Genomic DNA, 23,595 nt, shown 5'->3' with positions numbered 1-23,595 from the left:
CTCTCTCACACTCATATGCTGCATGGATATGATGGGGGATGGATCAGTGGATATGAAATAGTGTATGTGCACTCAGGACTGTCGACTTTTATTGAACACAAGAATTTCTTTGCAGCAATTTAGAAAAGTAAGTCAGGGTGTAAGATATTATTTGGAAATTTGACAAGTAAGTTTTATTTTTTCCAGTAGATACATATTCCAGTTTTTATGTTGGAAAAAATTAAAACTGAGTGAAAGTTTAAATGCAGGCACGTTCTATCAGTGTGAGCATGGTGAAATTAAGAACAGAAAAAAGCCACAAATCCTAGAGGGAAAAAAAGAAATAAACTTATTTACACCAAATTTCTCCCATTTCTAGAGACTTATGTTATTTTTTAATTTGCCATGGGTTATTTATTAAATGCACAAGAGAAGTACTGCAGATTAATCATGTGAGTCTGAGTAGATATAGTTTCAAGATCCTGAAAACTTTGCTGAAAAGGCTGTTTAATTTGATGATAGCACATTGACATAGTTCATGTAGTCCTTCTTTAGATATGCATAATGTGATTTAGAAGTTTTACTTTTCTATATACTGCTTTCTTCTTCCAAATTAGCATGTAACAGAGAACACTAATTGATGTCACCTTAGAAGTATCTTGAAACAAACTTAACATAAAATAATGTTGTTTTCTAAGGGTTTTTTAGTGGTAATGTGTGTGTATATGTGTGGTTGTGAAAGAAAGTGTTTGTCTTTTTCATGAGTATTCCTTTTCTTCTGCTCTACAAGTGTCTTGAAAGGGTCTTTGTAGATGCTCCTATGAAAGAGAAATTGAGAAACTTCATTTCCATGATTGTCTACAGCTACAGTATTCATCATATCTGGGTTCAAGTTAGTTTTGTAAAAGTATCACCAAGGTATTACTGGTAGAAAATGTTCACTGGGTAGGTGTTCCATTCAAAATTAGGTAAAAAGATGAAGCAGAAATTATTCATGGTGAAGACTATAATGAGATGCTCAACACATCTCGAAAGGGCAAAATTAATTAGTTGATCCACTGAAGACTTGAAGTAGCATACTAAGAGGTGGGAGAAATTTCCTTCAAAGGATGTTAACATTGGTGCAATTACGCCAGTAAGCAGTAACTGAAGCCCTGACTTAAGTATAAATACCAGGAGAAACCTATAGCTTTTAACTTTTACTGTTCGTGAGTAAAACTAAATTCCATGGTACAATGTGTATCTCTTCAAACATATCACATACCTAGATCAGTACCTCATATGTGAGTTTTCCAGCAGGGTAGTCTGAAGATCATAGTTCTACAGACTGTTAAAAATGGAAGATTCCTTATTTTTTAAAGAAATGCTAAAACATAAAAAGTTTGCTCTATTAGACAGAAATAATCTTGCAATGCTGTCAAATGACCTCTGTTAAAATACATAATGTCATGTGGCTTTGCTATTTTTAAGGGTAGGACAGTTCATTAACTTTTGCTTTTTGTTTTCCTGATAGATTGCAGTAGTCATGGGATCCTGTACAGCAGGAGGAGCATACGTACCTGCAATGGCTGATGAAAGTATTATTGTTGGCAAACAGGGAACAATATTCCTGGCAGGGCCACCTCTGGTAAGGATACAGAAATTTCTAGTGACAGGCCTCTCTCCTCCCCCTCCCCCCAAATCATGCTGTGATAATTGTACATCTTAAACAATTGAGTAATTTCTTGGTGAGATATTTCTAGATACTCTGTAGCTTAGTTTGTATTTTTAAGTATATCTGAATGTTTCTATCCTAAATCAAATCTCTTCTGTTCATTAGAGGTGTGTATATATATAAATCAGACTATGTCCAGGTGTTTTTGTAGTACTGTTTTTAGATTGCAGTGCACATTTTAAATAATAAAAATTGTTTCTATATTCAATTATGTACTCTAGGTTTGACACAAAATTTGAGAAAATCACAACCATGTGTATTGTGTCTCAAAGTCAAGATCAAAGAACTTCTGAAGCAGGACTGGTCTGCTTCTGTATTTTTATGTCAGTTTGCTGCCAAAGGAGGCATGCTTACAGTGGAGTTTGTCCTAGTTCTCTCTTAATCTCTCTCTCTCTCTCTCTCTCTCTCTCTCTCTCTCTCTCTCCTTCTGTCCTTCCATCCTTCCGTCCTGCAGTCTTTTGTAAGGAGGTTGTTTCTAAGGAAACTGACCTGACAAATTCCTGTGAATTAAACCTTGCATTATTGTGGCACTCAGAATGGCATTTGTGACTGTGAAGTACTACAGTATAAGAGAGCTTTAAAATTGCAGTAGCTTGGCACAAGAAAAGGAATGCTTGAATGTGACTTGTTATTTTAGACAGTCTAAGCTCAGTTCTATACCAATACAAATAATAATACTATGCTGTCAGTCTTTTGCTGACAAAGATTATTCTACTTAACACAAGCTTTATGAGAAAAAAATGAATCTTTAGTAAGAAATGTTAGTGCTGGAACTAAGGGAGCGTCATTCATCACAACTATTCAAGTCTCGATGAAACATGGCTGGATAAACTTCCTTTTTCGAAATAGTCAAATATGTGTCAAATTTACTGTACAAACGAGTCTGAGGCAGCACAATGGCTCTGTTTTGGTTACAGTCTTTTGGGAACTTTAGGGTGTGCTTCCTGTGATGAAGCCAAATGTGAATCTAATGTCTTTCAAGAGTCCTACCATCTAGAGCATGCCAAAGTGGAGAAATTGCTTTGTAACAGCATTGTTAATGAAGATACTGCTCCATTGATTCCTCTAGTAATAGAGGAGGCAAAGTCTCTTGGAAGTCACTTCCTTCAATGCTTAAAATACTAGGAAAATGCGGTGTGTCCCATTAAACTGTGGGAAAACAGCTGCTGACAGATTTATTTGTTGACTAGTTCCTAAGGCATGATTGTGTTATTCTCATTAAAAGTATGAAGGACTCATCCTTTAATGTGATTTAGTGTTTACCTGCATAGCTTTTCTCTCATTTGCACAGCATATTTTCCTTTTTTTTGAAAGAAAATTAATTTTCCTTTAAAATGAATTTTCCCCCATTGCTTCATCTTTTTTATGAAAGTAGATTTGGCATTTTATACTTCTTTCAAAGTTCAGTATAGATGGCTTTTAAGTTCTTGTGGAGTTAAAAAAAAAGAAAAAGGAAAAAGAGAAAAAAGGATGAAAAAAAGTCTTACATTTGTACATCTTAAATAAATTCAGAATTAAACTGGCATATGGAAGGCAGGGGCGTGGGACACGCACCTGAAAGTACAAGGATATGTTGTTCCCCACCCTAGTAAAAAAAGGCATTTGGTTTGAAGTAATTTATTATTTTAGTGGAAGCTTTCCAAGTTGATAAGAAGAACAAAGTAATCAGGAAAAGCAGATGAAGTAATGAATAACAACTATGCACTGTAATGGTAATTTATTTACTGCTCATTAGGATTTTGTGGTTAGCCATTTGACAGTAATTGTTTCAAATGTTCTACCTAGGTTTCTCTTCCTTTTTATCTTGTTTGTGTTAGTGTTTTTCCACTTGTTTATAGGTAAACATAGACAAATCATCCTCAAAATTAAGTAATTCTCTATAAATACATCTCTGCAATTTAGATATTTGGAGTTTCTTGCTGGAAAGTGACATAAACGTGAAGGAAGATACTATTTGAGAATATTAGTTGAGTAACATGTGATTTGTACGTCTTTGAGATAAGAAAACTGGTGTGATGAAAGACATGAACTTTGTACATCAGAGTGTCAGTAGGTTCTTTACTGTAACTGAGAGCAACTGCCCTGGTTGCAGGAGCACCTGAGCTGTTCAAGTACAAACCTTTTCAAAAGATTTTCAGTAAGACATCTAATACCCAGTATGACCCAGAAAATTGGATTGGAACATTAAAAACAGAGAACCAGATGCTTGTTCTCTGGGAATGGTAATCATTTGACATCACAAGGCAATTTAGATCATATGTGTGTGTCACTGAGATGTAGCTCGTGAGACGTGCCTGGATGGATATCTGGAAAAGGATGACCCAAGTCTGGCCTCAAGGGGAAGGCGACTAGGCAAGTCAGTGACTGCAAGGGTGTTGTGAAGTTAAAAAGTTTTAAACTCTTTCCCCATTTTCAGAGGAAGATTTCTCAACTATCCTCCAATTTAATTTGTTTCTTAGCAACCTGCAGATGTAATGATCCTTATCTTTGTGTGTATATGTCAAACTTTATTATCTCTACCTGTCAGCCTTTCTGTTCTGTAGAGCTTTTCATATTCTCACTGAAAATACTCTACTTGCCTTCTTCTAAGCATCAAAACTGCTTCACACTCCCATAGAAACTCCCATTCCTTGCTGTAGCAGATATTGTAGCCATTATTGAGTAAGCTCTCTTCCCCAAAACGTCTTTCCTATATGAAGGAAATTGGATTGGACTTTATTGCTTACCTGCCTAAAACAAAACATCCTGAGGAATTGAAGAAAGAAATATCCCTGATGTTACTTATAATTAGTCTTGAGATGTGTATGATAAAAAACATATGAGTTATACGTACAGTCCACATCTAAAATGGAAGTTTTCTTGGCCTCCTTTTTTGAAAATGTGAGGAGTAATGACTTCATAAAAATACAGATCTCAATAGAAGAAGACAGTAGTCCTCTTCAATAGAAGTGTCACAGTAGCAGTAATATTCAGGGCCATTCTTCTGTATTTTCTCAAGTGGAATATCTGTATCCTCATCTTTGGCAGTACTGCTTGGTAGTTCAGGCTGTCATATAGACCTATAGGCTCTTGTTCCAGAAATTTCTGATTCTTCCTTCCTGAGGTAAAATTTGCTACTTTCTGTGCTCAGAGGTGAAAAAAGTCCAGTAAAAAGAGGGAATAAGTTTTTCAAATTCATGTGCATTTATGTACTGGGAGTTTCGTGCATTTTGACCTCATCTGTTGTGGAAAATACATATTATAGCCTAAGCTTATGTTTATAGCTTTCAATAATTTCTAGCTGAAATAGCTTGATTAGGTGTTTCTTAGAAAATGCCCACATATATTTTTGAGACTCTTACTTGCAGTCTGTTAGAATTTAAAGAACTTTAAGGTAACTTCAACCACTAACTCTAAGTAACTTTAACTGTTACTTAAAACTGCAGTTTGTAGAATGCTCTGCTCCACTGCTGTATCTGGAAAGATGATGGAGCAAATACTAGTTCTCACCCACTCTGACAAAATAAGACACATTTGGGCTGCAGGGTGCAGCTCTGGGCGCTCCAGAAAGAGCCTGAGTTAGCCAGTGAAAATCCATTAAGAGATGGAGTGGAGCATCTGTAAAATGAAGAGGGTGTGAGAGAGATGAAACTTTTCAATCTGGTGAGTCGTAGGGCAAATCTATCCATACCTTGCAAGGGGGAGTAAAGATAGCAGAGTGAAGCTTCTTGTTGGTATCCTGTGGTAGGTCAAGAGGTTGCCAGGCACAAAGTGAAATACAGGAAGCTCTGTTTAGTTGTAAGAAGACATTTGCTGCAAGGCTGGTCATGCCAGACCAAGTTGTCCAGAGAGTTTATGGAGTCTCCATTCTTGAGCTATTCAAAACTCATGGTCATTACATAGTCATTAGCAACCTTCCCTGGTTGACCCTGCTGTGAGCAGAGGAGTTAAACTTCGCAATCTCACATGGTGGCAGACAGAGTCCACAGCTCCAATATTGTGATTTGGAGAAGCAAAACTTCACCTCTGTGGAAAAAAAAGCTGGTTTTGTAAAATATTTTAAAATTAATCTCTGGATTCCCATGCCAGTGGAAATGATTGCACTATTCAGCTTTGTGCCAAGTTCTGCAGTAGTTAATAGTTTGTTATAACTGGTTGCATAATGACAGGTGTATGTAATTATTTCATAGAATCATAGAAAGAGATCATATAATCAAATTGTAGAATCACTTATCTTATAATACACCCTAAAGGTCATTGAGTTTGGCCATTAACCTCACACTGCCAAGTGTACCACTAAACTGTGCATAAAATGCCACGTCTACAGGCATTTAAATACCTCCAGGGATGGTGACTCAGCCGCTACTCTGGGTAGCCTGTTCCAATCCTGCATAACCCTTCCAGTAAAGAAATCTTCCTCACTTCTCTTAAAAGTATCTTACGTTCACTGTTTAATGAAGACTCAAGTTAATTATGTCTGTGACAGAAACATTCCATTAATTAGTATGCCACACCTTCATATACCATGGGTAATTCAAATTTCAAAGCAAGAATCCACTATTGAAGAAATATGTATAATTAAATTTGCAAACTTTACAGTTTGGAAGGGTGTGTGAGAATATATATATGTATTTATATAATTAGTGTGCTTTAGTTTTAGATATGAAACTTGAAAACTGAAATCTGTTTTGGTAATAATGATAGTTTTCCCTTCCCTTGCTTGTATTCTACCTCTGTAATCTCTGTGGGTGATGAATGGTTTCTCCAGCTTTCAAGGAATCCTTTTCAAAGCACTTACTGTAGAGTGGAAATGCCTCAAGAAGTCTTCTGGGGTTTTTTTAACCCCAGTAGTAAATTATACGATTTTGTTTAAAAAGGAGACCATTCACTTTTAAATTACCCTTTCAGGTCTAAGATTACACAGATCTAGGCTTTGGATTCTGCAGTCCAGGTACTTTTACAGAGACATTGTACTTGATCCAAGCAGTTACATACCACTCATACGCTCTTTTAAGAAAAATTATTATTACTAAATTATTGTGTATTTACTGGAAGGTTCTGAAAATAAACTTCTATGGTTGTTTAAACTAATAATGTTAGTATTTAATAGTAATAATAGTACTGTAGTATTTAAATTAATAGTAGTAATAGTGCTAATTCATAATTAGTAATAATAGTACTAATAGTATTGAAATTACTATTTAAATTAGTAAGTTAAAATTCACAGAAGTGTTTATATAGAGAGAGCAAAATTGAAAAATCTTAGGTTTGTGGTGTATTGTTTGCATGAAACAATGCTTTGAAATATCCCATTTGAAATATCATAGTAAGTGCTGAGAAAATTTTTGTGAAAAAACATATTTATGAATCTGAAGGATGTGTAAGTGCATGCACACAAATGATGAACACAGCAGTAAGTATAACAGTGGGGAGTATCTTTGTAAATAAAAACTACGTGTTAATTAGAATAAGCATGCAAAGTCAAAACCAAGAAATTTTTACAAGATTCAGTGCTGTATTTTGATGCTCTGAGGGAGAGTAAACAGGGAAATAAGATTAATGAAAAAGCATTTTGCAAATATCTCTGTTAGTACTGTACCTCATATGATATAAATATTAATGCAGGATACATGTCAACTCTGAAGCTCATTTTCCTTTCCTTGTGTTAGGTTGAAGCAGCAACAGGTGAACAGGTATCAGCAGAGGATCTTGGAGGGGCAGATCTTCACTGCAGGTTTAAATAAATATTTTCCCAGAGTTAATTTCTTCCATATTGTAGACTTTCCTTTCCCCTTCCCCTGCCCTACCCTTCTTTTATTCTATTGTGGTTTTAGATCTTTCTTAAGCTGTGTTTACCTTTTGAAAATTTTTTCTGTGTTACCTGATGCTGACTGATTGTTTTATATTTAGAATATCACAGTTATTTTGTGTTACTCTAGTTAGGATTTTTTCCTTCATTTACTGCTTTAAAATGCTCACATGTCTAGTGTACTTCAGCATCATGCATAATATGGAGGACTTCAGTACTGAGTGTTAACAGAATAATATGTATTGAGAAAGATAATACATTTTGCAGATTGTGTCTTTCTTACTGTCATGTAGAATTCACTACAAGCAAGATCAAAATAGCCTGTGCTTTTTGTAAAAATTACTTCTCATCAAACCCAAAAAATATGTGCACTTTCAAGTTCTGCAATTAATAACAAACAAATTTAGGTATTATTACACAGTAAGGTAGGCTGTGCAATTGCTGTATAATAAATGCTTATTTTTTACTTCAATTTGAAGTGAATAAAGAATTATTTTGAAGGGCAGTTCATGCCATTTTTGTAAACATGTTTTTCTTTATAATTGAAATTAATTTTTGCTGCATATGAACAATGCTTGTTATATTTTATATTGCCATTTAGATTTTTTTATTTCCTGCATTTTATTTCATGTCTGATAACTTGAATGTACTATTTTGAAGAAAAGGTCAGGCATGGAGTTTATTTTTAAAGTAACTTCATAATAAAACACAGCTGAATTGTTTCATCTATATTGTCAAGGTCTTAGAAGCTTTAAAATGTCAAGTTTTCATTGCCTGATTTATGTTGGTTTTCTCCCCCAAGTATTCATCTTGCTATTGTTGTTTATGTACAGAAAATCTGGTGTAACAGATCATTATGCTTTGGATGACAATCATGCACTTCATCTGGCAAGGAAAGTTGTAAGAAGTTTGAATCTCCAGAAGAAAGTAGATGTAAGTCTACAGAGTCTGAAAACACTGCATTGTAGAAATTAGGAATGCTTTTCTCTGCCTCATTGATATAACACTTGTTTTATAGAACAAAGAACACGTTTGTCTATGGCTTTACATGTCTGAAAATGAAAATTATGGTCTTGCCCTTAAAGATTTCTCTGATGCTTCAATTCTGCAATTATATTCCTGCTGTATTATTCCCAGTAAAACTACTGGGATTAAATGCAGGAATGAAGCAACTAGAAGAGTGCTTCAGAGTTGTAGAATTGCACTTTTAGATTAATCCAGTCTTGCAAGATACTTAATTTTAAACTCACACTATTGTTTTCTGTGGACTTAAGATTAGATACCTGCTAAAGCATCCTTTTGAGTAGACATTTTCTGGAATTATTAAGGTGTTGAAAACCAAGGGGATAGACCTGTATCTTGACAATGAATTGTATTGATTTAAGAATTCCTTGTAGTAAATGGCATGGATAGTGTATGGGGGTGGAATTGCTGTTTTAGTAGGAGATATAAGAGGGTGAATGGAATTTCAGGGAAGGCAAGATACTGCATTCAGTTGTGTGACAAAATCTTCACCCATTTTTCAGAATGCTGCCTGCCTTAGAAGGCACAGGGGGAAAGTAAGCAAATAGGAGGACATGCCTAATTTTTTTATAACATGGAAGAAGTGGAGCATATGTGGAGATATATGCAGGAGTAGAAAAAAGGTAACAGTAAATGAGAAACTGTTATCAACCTTCAGTTTAGGAAACTTGGTCTTTATGCAAAATGACAAGCCGGTACAGGCATTTTTATGTAGTTGGTGAAGAGAAGTCTGTGCTCAAGGAAGTTGACAAATTAATTGTTTGAATTTTTATATCATAATGTGAACTTTGTTGTGTAAATTGTTTGTTAAATTGCTGTAGGTGACTATAGAACCATCAGAAGAGCCTTTATTTCCAGCTGATGAAATATATGGAATAGTTGGTGATCAGCTAAAAAGAATTTTTGATGTCAAAGAGGTATGAGTATTAATGCAAGATCCATATGCCCATACATACATGCATCCATTTTCTTGCAGGAAATCACTCTTTGTGTTGTCATAATGGATAATACTTGATTTGGGTTCTTACTTCTTTATGTTTTTGTCCAGCAGATGCATTGCAGTAGCAGTGACTTGTTGAAAATATAATCAGTTTTGGTTATACTTTAGAGAAGGATGAGCAAGGATGAGAGATTGGTAACATTCTGAAAAAGCTGACAGAAATGGGAACTCCTCATTGGCAAAGCATTCTATAGACTTGCCCAGGGATATGATGGTTTTCTTTTTCTGTCAGTCCTGTGAAAGATTGTTTAAGTATTTATGGAGTATAAGCACACTAAACAATTGAGCCTTGTCCCAACTGCTTACAAAGACTGTTGTACACTACTGCAGGTTTAGTGTAATTATCTGCCTTGGAACCTTCATGTGAGCCAACAGGCTTTCTCATATTTACCACAAATCTCACATTCAGAGCTTTTTTCACTGCTAGCCAAGTATCTATTTTAGGAAGAGTCTCAATAGGTACCTGTCTTAAAATGTTTGGCAGAAATTACTAGGATTTGTTTTGCATTAAGGGGAAAAAGAGATGAACAGTTTAATTGAGTTTCATACTTCACTTTCAAAAGTTTGAAGAGTTTGGATTTATGTTCTTTTAAAGTGGAAATAAATGTCTTCTGGCAAATCTTGCTAGCAGTGCTTCTGTATTTATAAAAAATGGCTCCTTTGCATCACAGAGAAACCTCAAATCATATCTTCATTATTTTTGTATGTCGCAAACTCAAGCAAGCCTAAAAATAATCATATCTCTAAGAAAGTGCCTCATGATTGTATATATGTTTTTCTGTACAAATGAGAGGCTATTGATTAATGTTTAATATAAGCAGGGGTTTTTCTTTGAAATTCAACTAATCAGGAAAACATTCCTATGTAATTTAGCTGTTTGATTAGAACATTCTTAATCTTGAAAATCCATTTTTTACAAACATGTGAATGAATCACACTTAAAAAACAAAATGGGCTTTGCCTATCATCCAAACTGTTTATATGGTGGGCTGCTTGATGTTCTATAAATGGAAAGGTTTTAAGTTATATGTTGTCCTGGCTGTCCTTTCTAAACAATTAAAAACCTTGAAGGATTAGGAATTTAATGTTATTTTCCATTTATTCTTAAGGTCATTGCTAGAATTGTAGATGGAAGTAGATTTGATGAATTCAAAGCCTTGTATGGGGATACTTTAGTTACAGGTAAGTAGAAATATAATTATTCTGTATATGTTCCCACTGGTTTTATAGCTGGATTTATTCTGGCTCACCACTGATATTTTTAATGATGTTTATTTTCAGAAGAATAGCAGTTTCTGTTACCAGGAGAAAGTCTTACCTTTATATGCTATGGAAAAATAAATACATGTAGAAATTTACAAATTAATCTCTGTCCTTTAGGATTTGCAAGAATTTTCGGTTACCCAGTAGGAATTATTGGAAACAATGGAGTTCTTTTCTCAGAGTCAGCGAAAAAGGTAAATAGATAGATTACTAGCTTCTTTGCCATTGAGGAACAAAACTCCTGGTGGACAACTTGCTCTTGAGAGGAGGAGCTTTTTTAAATAATGAAAGAGAACTGGTCCCACTTTTTTCAGGTAAATGCGGAGCAGATAAAGACTGTTAATAAGCTGAAAAAAACCCTTGACCATAATATAGAAACTGTGTTTGGTAGATTTTTCTGATGTGAAGAAGATACGCCAACATCAGAACAGCATTTGGATTAATGTGAATACAGCATAGTTGAAATAGTATACCTTGAAGCTTACATCTGAGCAAGACAAGTCCATCCTGATTCCATCACATACCCTGTTGGGTATTCCTAAACTCTCAACCATGAAGTACTACGGAAAATACTATCTTTGTTTTTATAATAACTGGAAAATCTTAAACCTGAATTCCAGTACTCAGTACTCTTGTTTACCAGAGTTTTAATTTTCATAGTTTGCTGCAGTATCTCCTGGCTTAGAATAATGAGCTAATACCTGTGCAATCTTTCAAAATCTATGAGCTAAAACACCTGTTTTGTGAATGAAAGGCTCTGTGTGAAGAAATATTGTGATTTTATCAGTGCTTTACAGTTTGCATTTCAGGGTATGATGGTGATAAAGAGTATCTGGGTATTGCAAAGTGTTTACTTGGTCTGTGTTGCTTGCTTTAGTTCTTTATTTTTTCAAGAAACAACTGTCAGTTGAATTTTTTGTAATATCAATTATATATGCTAGTTTTATTCTAACAGCTTTCTTGAGCTAACGCTGAACAAATTGGTATTGAGAATATACAGAAAAAGGAAGCATTGATGAGAGAAGTAGAGGAAGGAAGTAATTTTACTGGATTTATTGCTGTTATAAAATAATATACAAAATTGAGTTTCATATGCTGAAGGAATACTTCCAACTTGAAGCACTGTACATGACATTTTTTTTCATCTGACATTTAACAGTTACTTCCAGGTAGAAAATAACTCTTGCAGTGTTTCTAATAGTTTCATTACTTTTCTAACAATTTAGTGCTAGAACTGTTTTTCCTAACAATGAAAAAAATGTAGGAATCTGCCATTTTTTTACTGGCATATTACTACTGTAAAAGGAAATTCATCTCTAGAGAAACATTTGTCCATGATGTTGGTTCTATAACCAACATGCGTTAGCAGTACTCCTTTCTTGCATTTTTGTAATGAATTGTTGCAAATTTTTCCCATGATCATCACTATGCTGTTCACATGTTTCTCTGAAAATTATACTTAATTATTTTTCTCTCCTTTTTCTTTTTTTAACCTTTGCAGGTTTTATATTTAGATATTTTTTCAGTTGTTGTGCTACATAGCCTTGTTTTGTTTTGTTTACAGCAAGTGTATAAATAAGCCGAGATACTTTATTGACTTAGATTAATTGAAACAGAGGCTTGGAATCTACTATTTGTAACTTTGGTAGGAAATTGGTCTTTTGCTAGTAAATAGGGAGAGGGCATCTGCCTTCAGGAAAGAGAGAAAATATTACAGCAATTGGCAGGGCCATGGGTAAATAATTTATATGAGTCTTTCCCAGTTTTAGAGAATACGTTTATTTTGTACAGAAAATGGAGAGATAAGTTTTTCTGACTTGATTTCTCTGACAGAGTCTTACCAAAGTCGCTGTCAAATGCCACATTGGTGCTGTCCATGGTTTAACTGCATATTGGCCGAGTCACAGCAGTTGAGCTTTTCAGTCTTAGTAATAATGCTTTTTAAGGGCATTATTTGTTTTACCCATGGTCTCACACACTTTTGGAGATCTCTTACTTCTACTACAGTGAATGCATGTTTTGCAGTTAACTTTGGGTGAGGCAGAAGTAGTACAGCTCTTCCTGATGGAAATACTGTGGTGGACTTCAGTGGAAGAATTTAGCACAGGCTTCAGAATGCTGGTAGTGATAGCTTCATTTTTCCAACTTTTAATGGCTTACTCTTTTCTTTTTTTTTCCTCTCCACAGGGTACACATTTTATCCAGTTGTGTTGCCAGAGAAATATTCCCATTGTGTTTTTGCAGAATATTACAGGTAAGATTTTTTTGAGGTTTCGCTTTCATTTTTTTGAAGTTTTTGAGGTTTCACTTTGTTGTAGACTTCGCTGTTAATTGTTGAGGCTGTGTTCTAGACAGCCTCTTGTGTGGTTTGTAGTGCCTATATCTCCAGCCTGTCAGCAGCGGGTGGAGGCCTTGCCTTATGATTTGCTCCTCAGCTCTTTCTGCAATGTGCTGTGAAGCACATGGTATGACATAGGGCACAGTATTATAAACTGGTGAGCCTTTTGTTCATGTTGTATTTCTTCAGGTTTCATGGTTGGCAGAGAATATGAGGCTGGAGGGATAGCAAAAGATGGTGCCAAGATGGTAACTGCTGTAGCTTGTGCCAATGTACCTAAAATAACCGTCATTATCGGTGGCTCTTATGGAGCTGGAAACTATGGGATGTGTGGAAGAGCATATAGGTAAGTTTTCCTTCAAATTGTTACAGCAGACAGAAATAATTTAAGAAAATATAACCTTGGAGTACCATTCCAAAAAATCATCTGAATTCTTGAAGAAGCTGTGCTATTTGGAAAAGAAGAGAGTTCTTAATTAATATGTTCATTCATAAATAACAGCCTGAAATTTGTAGAGACTGATAAGGCTTGTGATTCACCTTGAATTAGATGACAGAGGAGACCTTCTAAAAGTAAACCTGTTCATACCCTTTTCTCCCATTTCAGTTTTTGTTGGAAAAATTGTAAAGTCTTAATCATTGGGCAGTATAGACTGGTCCGTTTTCTGCATTTATAGGAAAAGTATATCAGCTTGTGTAAAAACTCCTTATTCACGTCAATCAGCCTGGTTTTATGAAAAAGGTTTGTATAACCCCTAAAGATTTTTTTTGTTTGTTGACCCTTTGGACATGGCTTATGTGATTTTTTAAATTTAACTTTTTAAGGTTCCCCATACTATTGAAGTTAGTTGGGTTGTTTAGGAGAAAAATTCCTGTGGGTTGGGAATGTATGCTGAAGAGACCAAGAAAGAGAAATTTTTAAAAAAAGGTGAATAATGGAAATGAACAGAATTTTTACATTTTCAAATGTAATGCTGCAAGAATTGAAGTATGTTAATGTACCTTTTAAAAATGTTATATTGTGAAATTATTGTGCATAAAAATATATTCTTAGTTGAGTGAAAATTCTTTACTAGGAGATGTGCCAATGTCTTACCTTAATGTTTAATATGTATTTTTTCAGTCCAAGATTTTTATATATGTGGCCAAATGCTCGCATATCGGTGATGGGAGGGGAACAAGCTGCAGCTGTTCTAGCTACAATAGCTAAGGACCAAAAAGCAAGGGAGGGAAAACAGGTATATCTTTCTTCTTTCATTTCTGGTAAAGTCATTACCACTTACTCTTTTACTGGAATTGGTCACTTTGTGAGCTAGGAAGGGGTGGAAGAGAGTGAGACACCAGTGAATTATCTCAGTGCCAACTAGTGCAATGACTAACATGAAGCATTTCTGAAAGGTTATTGCTTACTTTTTGAAATCTGAAGATTATTCTTATAACATTTCTTATTTTTGCTTAAAAAGAGGAGTTTTTCATACACCATCGTATTTTTGAACTCTGTGCAACAAGTTATTAGTTCTACCTGAGATAAGCAACCGGAAATACTCCTTGGTTTGGGAGTATGAAGAGGAATGTCAGGAAAAAGTGTCTTTCCAGTTATGAAGGTGGCAGTTTTAGAGAAGGTTGATCTTCAGATGATTCACTGATTGAGAATTATGAAACTTGTAACAACAGAAGTGCGGAGAGGTTTGGAAAAGTTTTTGCTCATTTCAACATTTTAATTGAAAATTAGAGGTATATTGTTTATATAATAAATGTATCTTAACTAAATCTTATAGTAATATTTTATAGTTTCACTGCACACTCTTTTCTGCTGAGTTGGGTTTTTTTAATTGTAAGGTTTATGGTTATACTACTGCCTTGATTCCATAAGAAGTGGTTTTAATGATGTCTAAAAATTGTTCATATTTATCATGAATAGTTAATCAGAATAATGAAGCAGTATGAACATGTTATCTCAGTGTTGTTACTTTTCAACACTTGACTTGCTCTTTCTGTGGGTAGAATACACTCACCCTTATCTTAATTTCCCAAATCCATGATACCCAGAAATAAGGTCAAGAAAAATAATTAGTAGTAGTTAAATGTCAGTCAAATGTGTTAGAAACTTGAAAGATTTCTGAATTACTGTGACCAGTCTGGATCACACTGGATCTAACCCAGTGTTAGAATAGTGCAAACTTGCTTTATTAAAAAATCTTGTCAAAGGCAACCCAATTTTTTTTTCCAATAGACTTCAGTAATTTTTCAAGTGCTAGTCACCAATACTTCTTGTATTCAGTTAAGCATATGTTTATTCTCTTTTTTGCACCCACTTGATTTGGAAAGTGCCATTTGAATTTTTTATCAAACATGCAAAATTGACAATTATGTGCTAAAAGAGTAAAAAAACTTTGGGCAGATAATTTAGGCATTTTCTTCAGGTTGCTGAATGCAGCTTTATATGCTGCATATAAAGCTCTACTATCATTGGAGAAGAAAATATTAAATTATATTTTATGTGGTTTTTTAGTTGTCTGAAGCAGATGAAGCAGCTTTGAAGGAGCCAATCATTAGGAGGTTCGAGGAGGAAGGAAACCCTTATTACTCCAGTGCAAGGTAACACACAAATAACTATTCTGAAGCTTAATTGTAATCATGGGACTTGACTTCTAATTCTTGGTATTAAAGAACAGAGCAAATAGAAGCAAAGATTGTCTGTCTTATCTTGCCTTGTCTGTCTTATCTTTGGGATCTGGTACCATGAACTGTTTCAGAAGACAGCATGCACTTGAAGGAAGTATCTCTGGTTCTGTAAGAAATTCTGTGGTAGCATGGAATTTCTATGTTACATGTTTTATTCTGGATGAGTTTTATATCATTCTCCCCAGTGGAGTACCTGGTCACCTTTCTAAAGCTTGTTGAACAGTATAATAAGTGGCTGCATGAGTATTAGGAGGAATTCGTTTTAATGGGGTCCTGCAAGAAGAAGCAGCCAGTGGAAAAGGAGGCAGCAGTTTCAAGAGGACCTGAAGCCATTGGCAAAGGTCATGGTCATTTGTATTGGATGATAGCAGTGATGGTGTAGGGCTTTAGCTGATGGGTGCTGCATACTCATGTTTGCTGGGAAGTCCATTGCAGCATTTCATGCTCAGGCTGATGCAATATTAGTAAATGACCAAGAACTAGTATGGCTAATGAAACAGGGTGCTTTTTCAGGCATCCTGAAGTAATCCAGATACATCTGGAAAGTAGCCTGGGGGGCTTTTTTGGCCTTTGATAGTTATTCTGCGTTAGTTTCATCCTGTCAGTGCTAATCTTCCTGCATATATTTCTTCTGCTTGTGGTATCTAAAAGCTAATTTTCCACAGGCTCTCAGCTGCTAACGATGGTAGAGGGTAGCATATTTCAGTGACCTGTATGTCAGCTGTGAAAGCTGCAGAGCTGGCAGTGAACAACCCAGGAGACTCATGGAATATGTAGAGAACAAGTTCCTGGTGCAGGTATGAGGCAAGCCAGCCAGGGGTGTGGCATTCCTAGGCCTGGCACTCACGGTGCAGAGGGGCTCACTGAAGAGGTTGTAGCTGGAAGTAGTGGGCACAGCCTGGTTAAGTTCAGAATCTCAATGAATATGAGGCAGCAAAGAGAAACTCCAGACCCTAAAATTTGGAAGAGTGAATTTCCAGATGTTTAAAGGGTTAGTGGATGAGATTGCCTCAGAAGGTCCTTAAGGACAGAGCGGCTGATTAGAGCTGGCAATTCTTTAAGCACACTTTTCTTAGAGTACAAGAGCTCTTTATTCCTGTGTGTAGGAAATTGAGCATGGCAGAGTGGCAACTGGCATGGCTGACCAAGGATTTTCTCCTCAAATTGAAGTGTAAGAAGGAAGTGTACACACTGTAGAAGCAGGGGCAGTAACCTGGCAAGAGCTCCTTCTTCATGATCAGAAATAAGATACTAAATGACTGTTAACTTTTACTCTTTTGTGTAGGGATAGCGGAATACACTTAACTAAGATATTTATACCTGAGAAATCAACATTAATTTTAATGTTTCATCAAATAAATACCTTTATCAAGCTTGATCTTCTATGGGTAGTAAGAGAAATGGCACAAAAATTTTTAACAGCTGACCTTTAACAGTTGACTTTGTGCTCTAAGGCAAGAAGGAAAAATGAAAAACTATGTATCATTTTTTATAACTGGATTTTAAGGAGAAGAATATTCCACTTATATAATAACATTTAAAAATGAGTCAAACTGTCTGTATTTAAAATTAATCCCTACCCCAGAGAAGATGAATAATGTGGTTTTTTTACATTTGCTTTCTTTTATATGTTCACTGGAAACAGTCAGACTCTTTTACTCATGATTTATTTAACATTCAATATATTAGATATATTAGCAATACAAAACCTTATCCTCTCCCAAAAACCAACAGATGATTGTCAGTATTTACAACAGCAAGTTGCCAATCTGTAAATAAGCAGTTTTACATGTAAAGTTAAGAGTAACATTAAAAAAAATCACATTTTGAATTTTTAATAATGTCTGATTTTCAGACATGAAACTTGAATGTTTAATGGCAGCTTTGTGCTCTCTGATGTCAACAACATTTACCAGTTTATGTTTTCAGAATATCTGTCCATTTTGTGAAGTTAAGTTGTTAGTCACCCCAGCAAATAGCTTAAATTTGCCCAGCCCAGATGTTAGAAAGTGCTTTTAGTGCTAAGTGATGTGTCGTTTTTTTTTGAAAAGCAGGGTAGTTATGTGCTTCTTACTGTTTCCCTTTGGAAAGGAAATGTGACGTGCACAGATGTGAGTTGGCTGAGAGCTAGCGTGGGTCTGGATTGCATGTGGCTGGGTTTGTGTGATGCTGCATTCAAGATAATAAGCCCAGCTGAGACATGAAGTCAAATGTCAGATCTGAAATCCCACTGAGGCTTACCTGGCTATAAGCAATGAAGGTAAAATGCCTCTTTTCACAAAAGAGTGCTTTTGACAACAGTGTGTGAGTGGTTCTGGTCAAAGCAGCTCTGGCTGGTTTCTCTCACTTTTCAGTTCAAGTAGGTGCAGTCTGCATTGTCTAGGAGCTTTTAATTGCTCTCTCTTGTAGAGTTAATTGGGTATTTCAGTGGATGTACTCATGTTTCCTGCCCTTTCATGCTTTGCATTAACTAATTCCTAAGCAAGACCTCGGATCAATAGTTCAGAAGTTTTCATTACTGTGGAGTAGGATGTCCAAGCAGAAACAATGAGATGAAGTGGATTACAATGTTCGCAGCAAGTGTGCTGTGGGGGAAGGATGTACCACTCACCTTGCACCTTGGAGACAACCCTTTCCAATCAGCCAGCATCAGCAGCTGCTTATTAGCAAGCATTTGCTGTAATTCAGGAAGGAGTAACCCGTCCCTTTGCAGCCCATTCCTGTTGGGCTCCAAGTATGGTAAAAACCCCGCTGATTGTCTACCAAATGTCAGGGTACTGTAATTGAAACAGAACCCAGACAGCCTTTGTTTTGTAAGAGCCTTCCACCAACGAGGTCAGCAAGGAAACTCTAACAAACACCTTTACATTTCTGAGAGAACAAAAAATGATAAATGGGCACAAAGATTGTTGTCTGTATTGTTGCTTGTGTGCAGCTGATTCGGAGGCTCCCTCATGCTGTCCTCCTGCCTAATGTCTGCCTTGCCCTTAATAGCCATTGGGATTGATGTGACCCTTCCACTTGACTTCATTAGGCTTTGAATCAAGCTTTTAGCAGTAATAAGGAGAGAGAAGGAAAATGACCTGACGATCTTAACAGACAAGAAAATATCCCTGTTTATTCTGTTTATATTGCTCTGCTTATAAGTGATAACTTGCTATACATACAGGATGTCAATACTGTGCCCTGCAGTTGTATTTTCTAATCAGACTTTAACTAATTTTTTGATTAAAACCTTTCACAATGAGCAGTCTTAATTAATGGCAGTCATTAGGCAGCACCCTTTTTAATGAGTTATATTAATCTGCTCACTGGTTTCTTAAAAGATTTCAATGGTTTGCATCTTAACAAATTGCACAAGCATTTTACTTTAGGCAACTTCATTTTTTTTACTCAGACTATCTCAGCTACAGATATTTTATGAGTGTAGTGTGACTCATGTTCCTGCAATGGGGTTTTAATAGATAGTTTAATTATTAATGTTACATCCCAGTAGAGAATGCAGTTTTCTTTAAACAAAGAGAAGCAGAAGCGAGGGGTGATCATATGAAAGCAGCTTGACTTCCATGCAAACATAAAATTTCTGCAGTTGTCAATGTAAGTTAATTGTGTTTTTACAAAAAAAGGAAAAATAAAAAACAACCCAAATCTGCCATTGAAATGTGCTTCATGTTTGGCTGTTTATTACAGCAGTAATCACTATGAAGTTGTGTCTTGCAAGGTACTGCACTAAATTGGTGATTCCTTTGGAGTCAGTTCTTCTCTGCCCTTTCCAGGCCCTGAGCAGGTGTGTTGAATATTTTAAGTATTATGAATGCCCTCATTCTGTTTCAATGTGTTTCATAAATAAGAAAGTTAATTGCAGGTATTTATTAGAAAAAAAAAAAAGTTCATATAGAGAGCAAACAAAGCTGTAGCAGTCAAAAAACCAAACTTTGCTTAAAAATAGAAGTTAATATATTTAAGATTGTTCATAAATTTGGGGGTTTTTTTGGTAGTCTTAAGAAAACAGAAAGTTGGGATTGATTTGACCTCACAGAACCGCTTAATTTTCACTATTAAGGAGGATTTTCTCCTTTGTCAGATTAATCTGACTATATTCGTCATAACTAAATCAAAATATAAATACAAGGTGAAGAAAAAACAAAGCACATGCATTAAACTTTGGTAAGGCGCACACTATGAAGTTGAAAGTATACAAAAATACTGTCTTGGCCATTCTGTCAGGCTAGGTTAAATCAAGAGCTATAACCATTGTCTTGAGAAAAATCAAGAAAATTCAAAGAGCTCTTAAGTAAGTATCTGTAAAACCAAGTTACACTTTTCTTTGAGTATTTTGAACAAAAAAAAATCTTCCAATTGCTTTTACTTTTGTATGGTAAGAAGCACTTCCTCTGAGTTTTTTCAGTTGAGTATTGCCCAAATACTTCAACACAATTAAAGTAACTAATTAAAATTTAGTTACTGGAATTACTAATTAAAATTTAGTTACTACTTAAAATTTAAAAATACAGTTAGGAAAGAAGTTACTCCCAGGAGTCAGACAGCAGGAGCTTAGACCATGCAATTTATCGGCATTGTGATACAGACAGCTCTTTTGTCATCTGAAACAGAATTTCCTGTTAGTACACTTCCATGCAGGTACAAGTGTGGCTGTTAGAATATTGCAGTGCTTGGGTTACTAGCCCACTAGAAGGGAGGTACTAACTGAGAATCCTAAAATGAGAAGAAGTTAGGTAGTGCTATAGTTTTCTTATCTTTTATTTTGGGTCTATAGCGGTGGGGGGGAGGGGACTTTTGCCATGCCATAAGTTTTTCTCCTTTTAGGAAAGGAAAATTTGAGGAAATTCTTTACTGTGAGGGTGGTGAGGCACTGGCACAGGTTGTCCAGAGGAGCAATCCTTTGCCCCATCCCTGGAAATGTTCAGTGCCAGGTTGGATGGAGCTCTGAACAACCTGGTCTAGTGGAAGGTGTCCTTGCCCATGGTGGGGGGATTAGAACTAGGTGGTCTTTAAGGTCCCTTCCAGCCCAAACCATTCTATGATTCTATCATCTTCTAAGAATTCATTCTCTGATTGTTGGGACCGGGCAGCCAGGTCACTGAGTGCCACAACTGCTGTAGTAAAGACTTCTTAAATGAAAATTTGGTTTTCTCTCCCAAAAAAGAAAGAGTCTGATTTTGGCCAACTAGCAGCAGTCTTCTCGTCTCCAAATCCTTTCTTCTTCTCTACTTCAATTTTACTCTTGTGCCCCATTTAGTTTAAAAGTCTACTGCTTGGGAACCTGGACTGTGATAAGATCTATTTATAGTAGAGTATTCTTTCTGAGCTGGGTATCCTTTTTCTTCTCTAACTTTGGAAACATGCTCCTAGAGCTGAGCCTGGACCCTCGTGCCTGGTCTCATTAAAGATGTCTTCTTCTGCAATTCCATTTTGTGCATCATGGGATAGATACACCTTGTAAAATGAAAAGCATATATTGTCGGTCTCAGTATATTTATTTGATTTGATCAATATTAGTTCCACAGCAAATGACAAAATAAAGCAAATATGGAAAACACTCACGTGTCTGCTGCTGCCTTGAGTTTATCAGCATGTATTTATGTACAGTTTGCAGTCCTCTTGGGGGTGAAGTTGGCACTTTTAGGATTGAAAGAAGAATGCAAAATATCTTGTTTCCTGTCTAATAGGTTTTGCCAAAAATTATCTCCAAACAATATAAAATTTGCAGATGGAACTTCAGTTCAAAGGGAAAGGCTGTGTCTTTTGGTAGAGTCACTCTTGGCTCCCTGTTCATGAGTGCTTTTTGTATTTTAAATTTTCCACAAAGAATTAAGCATTAGCCAACACTGAAGTAAGTTCACAAAGAATGCAAAATAAGTCTCTCTAGGGAAAGTTGGGATGGAGGAGGAGCATCCCTCTCTTAACCAAAGATGCATGTGTTCTGCAGATGCTGGTTAAACTATGTGTTTGTTTAAGTGAGACTGGGTTTCAGTGGGCAGTATGGTATCTTGTTTAAATATCTTGCTGTGGAAATTACAGTATTTACAGTTTCATTTCAACATGGATTTTAATTCAGGTAGGATGGAGCTGTCATTGAGAATTGATGCCACTAAGACCCTAGTTTTTGGACAATATCAAAGAGACTATTTAAAGTGTTGGTGATTTTGGGGACCTGGGAATTTGACAATTGCTCATTTATAATTTAATTGCCTTCAGTCTTTGGTTAAAGAAGGTAGTATCTTCCAGTTGTTTAGAAATTAACTTAATGGTAAAAAAATTGTATTGGGTCTTGCTGAGGTGGAGTTCATTTTTCCACAGCAGCCCTCATAGTGCTGTGCTTTGCATTAGTAGCTGAAAGGGTAGTGACAGCACAGCAGTGCCTTGCTGAGCAGTGCTGGCACAGCACCAGCCTCTCTCTCCAACATTTCCCCCCCATCAGTATTCTGGGGAGGGGAAGATCCTGGGAGGGGACACATCTAGGCCCGCTGACACAAATAAACCAAAGGGATATTCCGTAGCATATGACTTCAGCTCAGTTCCAAAAGCTAAGGAGAGGAGGAAGATGAAACATTGGTTATTTACAGTGTTTGCTTTTCCAAGCAAGTGCCATATATACTGAAGCCCTGCTTCCTAGGAAGTGACTGGACATTGCTCGCAGATGGGAAGTAGAGAATAAAGTTGTTAATGTTTTTTTTCTCTTGGTGCTGATGCAAACTTTCACTTATGCTTTAGTAAACTGTCTTATCTCAACCTATTGTTTTCCATCTTATTTTCTGTCCTCTGTCCAGCTGGGAAGGGGGAGAGATAGAGTGGCCCCATGGGCACCTGGAATCCAACAAAAGTCAACACACCACAGAAATTCCAAAAATACTTGACTTTTTTTTCTGTCTTTTTATTGATGAAAGAATAAACACTTGTATCATCCTTATATGGCAGTTGAATTAACGGGAATAATGTAAATAATTATGTTATATAATCCTTGAAGTGCAAGCATTCTTAATAGAATTAGATAGGTCACTGACAGATGGTCATTCTCCACATGAACATTAACAAGCAAAGAGGGCTTTTTTTCTTGATAGAGATGATTAAGTATGAAGAATATATTTAAAATATGTAGGTCTTACATTCTTCACTTACCTAAAATGTAAACATTGTTCTAGAAGACAAATTCCATGGAGTAATACACACCAGTCTATTGCATTGATGAACAGTGTGAATTGACTCCATTAAGTATAATTCAGCTCTTTACTCCTCTTTCTTTTTCTGAAGCATTTTAAATTTCATGGATTTGAAAGTATGCCAGTTGTATATGTTGATTTCCTTTAATTGTTTAAAGTCTTGGTTTGTTATGTTTTTGTCTTTTCTCTAGATTATGGGATGACGGAATTATTGATCCAGCTGACACAAGACTGGTTTTGGGCCTCAGTCTCAGCGCAGCACTAAATGCACCCACCAAGAAGACAGAATTTGGAGTTTTCAGAATGTAAACTTAAACATGTGATCATCAGAATTACCTCTGTATATTTTATTTGGGGCTGGACAGCATAGTAGCTACAATATTGTGGTGATTAAAGATAAAGATTTCTGAGATGCTATTTTAAATGAAATTTTCATCATTATTTTCACTGACTGTAATTATCACACAGTGCTTCAGCTTTTTGATAGTTATTTGAGATTAGTCATTTAAGTGCTTATATAACTGCATTTCATGAATAAATTGCAAATTCTATCATTGTTCTTCATGTTACATGAAACTATTGATACTATCTCTTGTATAAATAAATGTACAAAAATAAGCTACA

The 23,595-nt window shown here is 35.8% G+C and overlaps 1 protein-coding gene across 1 annotated transcript in view; it reads left to right on the top strand.

Annotated features, from left to right (window-relative positions):
• Nucleotides 1–23,595, top strand: part of MCCC2 (methylcrotonoyl-CoA carboxylase 2) — a 34,592-nt gene extending 10,997 nt beyond the window's left edge. Inside the window, exons 5-15 of the mRNA XM_039733172.1 lie at nt 1,493–1,606; nt 7,342–7,406; nt 8,315–8,414; nt 9,326–9,421; nt 10,614–10,686; nt 10,885–10,961; nt 12,955–13,021; nt 13,295–13,451; nt 14,229–14,343; nt 15,618–15,703; nt 23,163–23,595. Of these exons, the coding sequence (XP_039589106.1) occupies nt 1,493–1,606; nt 7,342–7,406; nt 8,315–8,414; nt 9,326–9,421; nt 10,614–10,686; nt 10,885–10,961; nt 12,955–13,021; nt 13,295–13,451; nt 14,229–14,343; nt 15,618–15,703; nt 23,163–23,280 (1,068 nt within the window). The 3' untranslated portion in view covers nt 23,281–23,595. The remainder of the gene's footprint in view (nt 1–1,492; nt 1,607–7,341; nt 7,407–8,314; nt 8,415–9,325; nt 9,422–10,613; nt 10,687–10,884; nt 10,962–12,954; nt 13,022–13,294; nt 13,452–14,228; nt 14,344–15,617; nt 15,704–23,162) is intronic.

This window comes from Passer montanus, unplaced genomic scaffold, assembly GCF_014805655.1.
Source record: "Passer montanus isolate IOZ18808 unplaced genomic scaffold, ASM1480565v1 scaffold84, whole genome shotgun sequence".
NCBI lineage: Eukaryota > Metazoa > Chordata > Aves > Passeriformes > Passeridae > Passer > Passer montanus.
Note: the sequence above shows the minus strand (reverse complement) of the source record. Positions and strands in the feature narration are given on the sequence as shown.